This window comes from Betta splendens, chromosome 6 (genome assembly GCF_900634795.4).
Source record: "Betta splendens chromosome 6, fBetSpl5.4, whole genome shotgun sequence".
NCBI classification, from domain to species: Eukaryota; Metazoa; Chordata; class Actinopteri; order Anabantiformes; family Osphronemidae; genus Betta; species Betta splendens.
In genome coordinates this window covers 9,064,907-9,074,514 of record NC_040886.2, presented here as the reverse complement: position 1 = coordinate 9,074,514, position 9,608 = coordinate 9,064,907, and the positions used below count along the sequence as shown (strand labels likewise).

The 9,608-nt window shown below is 41.3% G+C and overlaps 1 protein-coding gene, 1 long non-coding RNA gene and 1 other non-coding gene across 3 annotated transcripts; 1 reads left to right on the top strand and 2 right to left on the bottom strand.

The window, feature by feature from the left end:
* Positions 1 to 268: 268 nt before the first annotated feature.
* trnar-acg (transfer RNA arginine (anticodon ACG)) lies at positions 269 to 341 on the bottom strand. Its single transcript has one exon. It is a non-coding gene; the product is annotated as a tRNA-Arg (tRNA).
* Positions 342 to 1,522: 1,181 nt separating this feature from the next.
* LOC114856906 (pyrethroid hydrolase Ces2e-like) lies at positions 1,523 to 6,146 on the top strand. The gene is made up of 13 exons (XM_029152784.3): positions 1,523 to 1,799; positions 2,377 to 2,569; positions 2,655 to 2,796; positions 3,420 to 3,553; positions 3,710 to 3,863; positions 3,968 to 4,072; positions 4,173 to 4,271; positions 4,535 to 4,672; positions 4,760 to 4,837; positions 4,920 to 5,067; positions 5,165 to 5,314; positions 5,404 to 5,476; positions 5,561 to 6,146. Exons 1-13 carry the CDS (start codon positions 1,724 to 1,726, stop codon positions 5,745 to 5,747), a joined length of 1,677 nt encoding a protein of 558 aa, XP_029008617.1. The 5' UTR covers positions 1,523 to 1,723; the 3' UTR covers positions 5,748 to 6,146.
* On the bottom strand, positions 3,752 to 5,655 carry LOC129604245 (uncharacterized). Its single transcript, XR_008694968.1, has 4 exons — positions 5,517 to 5,655; positions 5,185 to 5,412; positions 3,978 to 4,200; positions 3,752 to 3,891 (listed from the first exon to the last, which is right to left on the bottom strand). It is a non-coding gene; the product is annotated as an uncharacterized LOC129604245 (long non-coding RNA).
* Positions 6,147 to 9,608: the final 3,462 nt, after the last annotated feature.

Here is a 9,608-nt window from a genome sequence, read left to right as displayed (position 1 = left end):
GCATGTAATTATTGTACCGATGCTTTTTACAACGCAAACCTTAGTTTTACTTAGGCACCATATTTTAATTTTTCAAAAAATTGTCGGAAATCACAGGGAGCGCTCACAGTTAAAGATATATACCTCAATGTTTGCGAGTGCAGTGTGAAAATGTATAATTAGCTATGATTAATATTCCGTGAAACAGTAAAAGTATCGGAACCAATTTATGTTTTTGTTATGCACTGACTTTACACCGGCTGGAAGTCCTTCAGCCAAATAAAAAAGTCGAGCCAGCCAGGAGTCGAACCTAGAATCTTCTGATCCGTAGTCAGACGCGTTATCCATTGCGCCACTGGCCCGATACGAATACCTCTTCGGATAAGGGTTCATTAAGAATAATAGATGTCATATATTTGATATAAGAGGTTCAATTAATTCTAAGGTGTGCATTGTATTTTTCCTGTCCTATGCTACACTGTAATGCATATTTGAATTTCAATACAGACTGTATTTACGCAATGCAACAAGTGTAACATTGTCTGTGTATTTTTACTATTGGTTTAAGCCTTTTTAAATCTTTGTTTACTTTGGTGACATTTTCCTGAAGAATGCAGTTCAACTGGAATGTGTGCTCTCTGGGTAAAGTGTGAGCAACAATGACAGTAATATATAATTAAAAATTAATTAAACGCATGTGTGTGTGCGTGCATGCGTGCAAGTCTTTTTGTATAATTGTTTATGCCACCTGGCTGTAGTATAAAGCCTCTGCTGCAATATATACTGTAGGTGATATAAAGTGGAGTTGTAAAACAGGAGACAGTACACTACAAAACTATTTATTTTCTGTCTACATATGGTTTTATTCCCATGTGTTGCAGGTCTACACGATGAGTAGTATAAATACAAATGACTTCAAACTATTTAGTGCTTTTTATGTTTAGAATGAGCTGTTTCATCGCAAAACTGCATACAATGAGTAATTCCACTTTTGTTACTTTAGCTTTTTGTCACTAAGCCCACCAAAGGCCACCCTAAATAAAAGGTCTTTCACTACTTCATGAATTAGTTTGCAGTCAGACCTGGGTGATACCATTAGTTGACTATTCAGTAGTCTTAGAGCTGAAAAGAAGAATGAGTTCCTGAGTCTGGGGGTCCTACACTCTAGACTCATGTATCTCTGACCTGAGGGAAGGGTGGGTGGGAATAAACAGAGGCACATGAGGTCTCCTCTCCTCCCTCATGTTCACTACCATCTTTTTCGTCTTGTATGTGTTGAGATTGAGGCTGTTGTCCCTCACACCATGTCACCAGACTGGCCACCTCCCTCCCTCCCTCCTACAGGCTTCTTCGTCTCCCCCAGTGATTCTTCCTATCACCACAGTGTCATCAGTGTTCATGAACAGTCTTGAAAACCTGGACGTTAATCCCCCCCCCCACATACACACACACACCCACACACACGCCCATTACCAGGGCGGGTTGAGTTCGGCCAATCAGAATATCCGTATCTAGGGATCGTTGGAAACGCGGGGCTTGGCCAGTAGAATGGACTCACTCAGTGTTTTGTACTCGCTCTTATGACTTTGTAGACGGTCCCTAATAGAGTTAGTTTAGTCTCTTGGATGAAAACTCTGCCGCAGCTTGTTGTATGGCGAAATAGTTGGCGTTTGTGCTGAAACATTGTTTCCCACGCTTTTTTTACACCCAATCTGTGAATGTCGTTTAACTTTACCGTATTATCATGAAGATTGGTGCAAAGCAAACTTTCTTGTATCTCGCGTCTCTTTTATTCATGTTCGTCGCGGGAGATCCAAGTGGTAAATACAGTCCAAAGATTAAACATTATCTATATTTCTATCTGTAAGCAGTTAGTGTTCACTTTTGTCTCAAGCTTTGAACTTGAAAACATGTATTTATGTGTACAATTTATTTAACTCATGATAACATTTTCTCACTTACCGATTTAAAGGTTTAACACTCAGAATGTACATTGCAAACTTCAGCTGCATTGTGAAATTATTCAGTGCCAAAGTTGACTTAAGGTGCGGTTCTGCAGCCTATAGAACAATGCATAAGATGGATGATTGGCAAGTGGGTGTGGCAAATGTTGATGTCAGTTTTACTGTGCAATATATATTAATATAATATGACTTACAACCCTTTTCTTATCAATGCACATGCCAGGATGTTTTAATTAATTAATACTTTAATAATAAAAAAATAGCAAAAAGTTTTTATTATCAGTTGTGTACCTAAACGCAACACCACAGTTTGGTGCCACATTTTTGGAAGATTGATATTTGTAGCTTGGCAGTTTTATTTTTTTTCCAAATTGAATTAATAAACTTTTCATTGCTACACTGTGATTCTGACACTGCTCTAATTTCCCGACAGCACCTGAAGTGCACACTGAGCTGGGGCGTCTGAGAGGTCAGTATGTCAGTGTTAAGGGGAAGGAGACTGGGGTCCATGCCTACCTGGGGGTTCCCTTTGCCAAGCCCCCTGTAGGTCCTGCTCTGAGACTGGCTGCACCTCAACCTGTAGAGGGATGGGAAGGAGTGAAAGATGCCACCCAGCAGCCGCCCATGTGAGACATCCATCCATGTCCATTTATTAGCATAACACACTCATTGATTATGTTCAGTACTAAAACGTGAAGTTTCTCTTTTCAGGTGTGTCCAGCATAAGCAGAGTATGTTAGACCTGGTTGAAAAACTTGGTGCTATGCTGCCAGTAGTACCAGACATTTCAGAGGACTGTCTCTACCTCAACATTTACACGCCAGCAGACAAAGCTCATGATGCCAAACTCCCAGTAAGAACCTTTTGCAATGCTCATCTGCCTTGGGACAGAACGTGCAGGCTTTTCTCTTGCTGTACCATATGAGTGGTTATAGAGCTGCTGAGTGTTGTGGACCATTGCAGATGAGAATCCACTGAAGCTGCAGAATGCCTTCCCTCAAAAGATCTAGAACACTAAAGCCTCACCTAAACTCTCCTGTTTGAGACTGAGTGTGACCTATTTGCAGCCCTATCTCTTTTGCCCACCGTGCTAAAACCGGGGACCAACCCAGTTGCCCAAGTTTGGATTCTGTTTCCTTGTACCTCTACAAGCCCTTTCCCTTGTACATAGCTCGCCAGCTAACCAGGATAATGTTGCTTGCAACTAAGGTGGTTTTTGCCATGGAGCAGATTCTTCTACGGTACATTAAGGTGCCATGGTTCCATCTGGTTGTCTTGCTGATTACAACCAGAACCATATTGCTGAGCATCTCATTCATTATAGTACAGGAAGAAGGCTGCACAGAAGGCTGTGCTCTCTGCTCATCACGTTTAGGATACAGAGCCAACCTTTTATAATTTAATCAGCAATGATGAGCCCAGTTAGTTAGTTTATGCTACATGGAAAATATCTAGGTGCTTTTCTTATCTCACCAGGTCATGGTTTGGATCCATGGTGGCGCATTTACTATGGGCTCAGCTTCTATGTATGATGGATCTGCACTGGCTGCTTACCAGGATGTGGTTGTGGTTTTGATCCAGTATCGCTTAGGACTTCTGGGATTTCTCAGGTAAAATGATCCATCTCACTGTCTCCTATTAGAATGTATATACAGTACTATGACAACCATAACCTATATAATGCAGTAACAACATCTAAAACCATGGTTCTGTCATCAGCTGGTGTTAATGTGAACTGGTTGGGTGTAACTGTGTGTTTGTTCCAGTACTGGAGATCAACACATGCCTGGAAACTTTGGATTCCTAGACCAGGTACAAGCTCTGAGGTGGATCCAGCAGCACATTCACAGCTTTGGTGGAGATCCAGATTTAGTCACCGTATTTGGAGAGTCTGCAGGTGGAAGGAGTGTTTCCTTATTGGTATGGCTTCATGTGCAGATGGAACAGCCTGAAAAAAATACAGTATATTTGTATTATACAGCTATGTACAATGTACATCGTCCTTTGGTCATTTAAATCCACAGCTTCTCTCACCGTTGTCTGATGGTTTGTTTCATCGTGCCATTGCTGAGAGTGGAGCTGCTGCAGTGGATGTGCACCAGTCAAACAATCCTCTACCAATGACACAGGTTCACTGCCATTGCTTATTTTCTACAACAAATTTAAAATCTACAAATCTACAAAACATTTGATGCATTCTTTAGCTTGATCCCTGATGTCTGTCCTCAGTTGGTGGCAAATGTATCTGGCTGCAGCACTGAAAGCACAAAGACAATTGCTGATTGTATGAAAAACCTGGATATTGACACTATTGTGAGCATTGGGAAGGTGAGACGAAGTGTGATTGACAACAAGGGATTTGTTTAAAGTGCTTAAAAGAAATAACCTTAAACTTTATTTACAGAGTGACAGCTAGCAGTATCTAGCTATTATTTGGGCATTAGTAATTCTCAGCACCTCATGTTATTGTTTTCTGTGTCAATGTGTCATGTATCGTACCCAGGTAAACAATTAGTTCTGGAAAGTGTTAAAGTGGTTAATAGAAAGTATTCACTTCATGTGTCTATTTCAACTTTTCTATAACGGAAAAGAAATTTAAATTCTCTATAAACGTTGACGGACACTTTCTAATAAAACCTGTGAATGAGCTGCTGCGACAACATGAACTTCTCACCGTTCCATTCATCACTGGGGTGAATGACCATGAAGGGGGATGGTTACTAGCTCACGTAAGTATAAACATTGTCTCCTTTGACTTTTTCATCTGACATTTGTGTTGCTGGGGAACATCATCACTGTTTTTTGCGCTTCTCTAGCTGTTTGCTCCTCCGAACTGGGCTGAGGGAATGAATCGAGAGCAGATCACGAAAACACTGTCCTTCTTCTACTCTAACGTGAGACTATCTAATGTTACAGTTTTACTTATTTTCTTTAAACCCGAGCTTCTCTGACAGATGTGTCAAATATTTTCTTAAGCCCAAACAAGCAGCCATCAGAGATTTGATGATAGATGAATATATTGGAACCGGTGAAGATCATGTGAAGAACAGAAACGGGTTCACTGAGATACTAGGAGACATGATATACACTATTCCAGCCATAAAGACCGCTAATGCCCATAGAGGTATTTATAGATATTATAATTTAAATGTACAGCTTTTAAGATACACCTAAACACATTTACTGAGGAACATTCCGCTTAATCTGTTTGTGTGCTACAGATGCAGGTGGTGCCGTTTACCTGTATGAGTACCAGCATCCTCCCACATTCCAGAAGGAACAAAGGCCAAGCTTTGTTCGGACGGACCATGGAGATGAAATCTTCACAGTGTTAGGATTTTGCTTCACAACTACTCATGTCAAATTATCTGGTAATTGATGTATACAAACCATTGACCGGCTGATTTGTAGGATGTAGGAGATTCCTGCAGATTGTTTCACCTCAGTCTCATTATTTTAGACCCATGTCCTAAAGAGGAGGAAGAGTTAAGCAAAACCATGATGAGCTACTGGGGGAACTTTGCCCGTACAGGGTAGGAATCACTGCTCTGTGGACAGGAAGTCATCACATACATGGACACCAGGTTGCTGTGTTTACAGCTTGTGTGTGTGTGCAGGTCTCCTAATGGTGACGGTCTTGCTCACTGGCCACAGTATGGAGCAGGAGAAGACTACCTGGCCATTGGTTTGAAGCAGCAGGTCACCCGTCAGCATCTGAAGAAGAACCGCTTTGTCTTCATGACTCAGACGCTTCCAGAGAAGATCAAGCAACTTAAGGAGAAGATGGAGCGCAGCGAGCTGTAGAACAGTCACCTCCCAGCTCTCTGTTAACAAGAAAAATTTGTATGTGGACAAATTTGTTTTTGCATACATTTTGCAAAAACGAATATAATATTATATATATTTCAACATTAAACCTTTGTCACTGTCTCTGGGCTGTGACTAGGAGGAGTGGGAGTGATGTAGCAACTGCATAAGAACTGTTGAGTCACACCTTGATGTCACGTTTCTTAGGGGAAGGCTTAAGAAGTGAACTAGGATGTCGACCATGAAGTTCAGTGGGAAAGAAACTTTACTGTGTAGCGTCTGTGTTTTACCTCTGTGTGGCTGCAGACACACGTAGTAAGTTTGTAAATACCTGTGATAATTTGTGTCCAAAATGTGGTGTGAAGTTTGCAGAATAAACTTTTAGGAACACATTGATCTTACATTTCTTCTTACATTTGAACCATAGATTGTAGAGATTATGTTGAAAAAATACTGCATTTAATCATCTTGGGTCACCTCCGGTCTGTAGTGGAAAACCTATCTAGACCCGCTGCAGTTCGCCTACCGAGACAGCATAGGAGTAGACGACACCATCATCTTCCTCCTACATCGAGCTCATTCCCCCCTGGAAAAGCAGCTCAGCTCCAGTCTGTGCTTTTGAAAGACAAACTGGAGGAGGCTGGTGTGGACCTCACAAACAAGCCTCAGTTTGTGAGACCCAGGAACTGTGTGTCTGATACTCTGAGCTGCAGTGCGGGGTCTCCCAGGGGACTGTACTGGGCCCCTTTCTCTTCACCCTCTATATGCAACACAACACGAACAGCTGTTTTCTGCTGAACTTGTTTGACAACTGTTCGACTATGTCGGACTGATCACCGATGATGACGATGCGGAGTACAGAGGACTCACTCAGAACTTTGTGGACTGGTGCCAGCGGAACCACCTCATGATCAATGCAGGGAAAACCAAGGAGATGGTGGTGGATTTTCGCTGTCATTCCACTGACGCACATTGAGGGGAAAGACATTGCGAGAGTGGACTCTCTTACCTGGGTGTGCATCTGAACAATAAACTGGGCTGAACTCATAACATGGATGCACTGTACAGGAAGGGTCAGAGCAGACTCTACCTGTTGAGGGGACTGCGGTCTTTTGGAGTGAGGGGGCCACTCCTCCTCCATAGAAGACCATCTATGACTCTGTGGTGGCATCAGCCATCCTGTACGGTGTGGCTGTGTCTTATCCTCCATTAGATTCAACAGATGCTTCGAATGAAGATCCAGCAACATGAGGAGATGATGGAGCACAGCGAGCTGTAGAACAGTCACCTCCCAGTTCTCTGTTCCATAACAAGTAGGAAAAACAAGTACTTTTGTGCAGATAAATCATATACAATGTACCTTAAGGCCAGTATATTACAGTTTTTGCCTATTGCTTACAGACTAAAAGTCAATGCTTAGACCAAAGCCACAATACTTGTCAGACAGTGTTAAACGCACTCTTACTGTCAGGATTCTTCTGTTTCTCGTACTTTGGACCACACCTTCTCCCTCACCATGCCCACCTCTGCTTAGACCACGCCCACTCCCTCTCTCTCCCCCAGTAGACTCTCTACAATTAGGTCAATACGCCACACCTAGTCTTCCCTATATAAACTCACCCAGTCTGCCAGCTTGTGCTGGGTCATTGCCTTCGTTACAGATTTTTTGATGGACTTTGATGGACACTTAACCTTGGTAGTCCCGCATTGAGCCTGTACGTGCAGAGGTACCTGTCATTGGTTCACGCCATGCCTTAGCTTAATTTGTTCATGCCATGCCTTAGCTTCTGTTTTGTTGTGTTAGTTAACATAGTTTAATTTATTCATTGTTTTGTTATTTCGTGTTTCCTCCTCCTGGTTTATTTTGGTTTGTATCTTGTGTTATTTGGAATGTTTTTGGTTTGTCATTTACTGAGTATCCGGTTTATTAAAGACTGACCTTCATTTATTCATGGCTCACTCCGGCTCGATCCAAATGGACCTCCAAGGACTTGAGCCGCTATTTTATATGGCGGGTCGTAACAGTAACCAAACATTTTCAAGTTTGCACTTTGGTTTCAAGTTTGTAATTGCAAAATACTACACACTAGTGATGGGTAGATGAGGCGTCATGAAACGTTTCGACACATTGCAAAACTGTATTGATACTGTGCCGATACTCTGTCACTGAATACTGACACCTGCTGGACATTAAAACTCCCTACAGGCAACTTAGTTGACAGACTCAGCTGACACTGATTTTGTGACTTAATATATACAATAATATAAGTTAAGCTATTGTATGTTATATAGTATTATTTCACATCTTCATTTACATTTAAAATTTATATTTTTAGATACAGTCGATAAAGTGGACATGTATCATAACGTAAAAATCTAAGTGAACATGTTGTGAATGAAGATGCCTTTTTTTGTTTTGTTTTTTTTAAACAAATTTGGTCTCTCTGCCCACTGCAATGAGAAGATCCTGCCCATGGTTATCTAGAAACAACACACTGCCATTTTAGTACACCATTTCAAAACAACAAGAAACAAATAATGCTGAATACTGTAACATGCCTGAAGAGGGTGCAGACAGCTGCTGTTCTGACTGCAGTCTACTGACGGCCTCATTGCACTTGGAGGAACTGCGGAGTGATTTAAATCTGGGGTCTAGAAGTGTTGCTGGGGTCAACACACTGAGGTGGTTTTGTTTAAATAGGAAAGTTCTGTCAAACAAATACGAAATTTAACCTGCATAAAACAATATGATTAGTAAAGAGTCACTTTGGAAATTAATCTGAATTCAAATAGATCAAGTGAAAACTTTAATTATTTTAATACTACACTTTCACTTTATCATAAAATTAAATCATAAAAGAAACCTTATTTTCCGATATGAGATGAATTATAGATGAATTTGACGATGAACGGCAAACGCTCATGGATTCCATTCGGCAGATGCAGCCCGACACATGCGCTTCCTTATAAACACAGTCTGGCGCGTCAGACAGTGACTGATACAGGAACTGTATCGGTCACGTGGTTTCCCAACGCGATACGCGCACCGACACAGTGTTTCGCTCTAAGAGCTCGACGCAGGCGCCGACGCATCGGTGTTGCCGGACCCATCACTACTACACACTTAGTCATTGGGAAAACACTCAAAAAAAAGAAATTCTCATCTGGCAATTGTAGTCACTCACACACACACCTAAAAGCACCTTCACAAAAAACACAACATCAATCAGTCTGAGTGCTACAAACAGGCCCCAGGTAAGACATGTGGAGAACTATGCAAAAATGGAGGCAATGTGAGTCAAACTGAGAGGAGGACAGAGAAAGAACTGTTAACAATTTGTGCAAGAATGCGTTTGTTTGTGATTACTGCAATGTTTTACAAAAACTGTAAACAATATAAGAGATTATCACTTATGAACTACAGTTTTTGCCTATTGCTTGCACACATATTGCAAATTTGTGTTAAAACTCTACACACAAGCCAATCAGACATCAGCACTGGAAGATTAACAAATCACGTCTTTACCAAAATGAAACACTTTAATCAAAATTAAAATCAAATTTTTGCAACAAAGCCTTACACACAAGCTCTATTTGAATTACCCTTTCATCAACTCAGACTCCTCCTTTTCTCCTGTAAAACGTAAAAGTAAATTTTCTGCATTAATGAAACAGTTTTCACAAAAAAACATTCTAACAGATATTTATTTATTAACCGTATACTTATCAAAAACAGATACGTGTGTGTGTGTGTCTGTGTGTGTGTGTGTGTGTGTGTGTGTGTGTGTGTGTGTGTGTGTGTGTGTGTGTGTGTGTGTGTGTGTGTGTGTGTGTGTGTGATGGTGGTGGTGGGGGGTT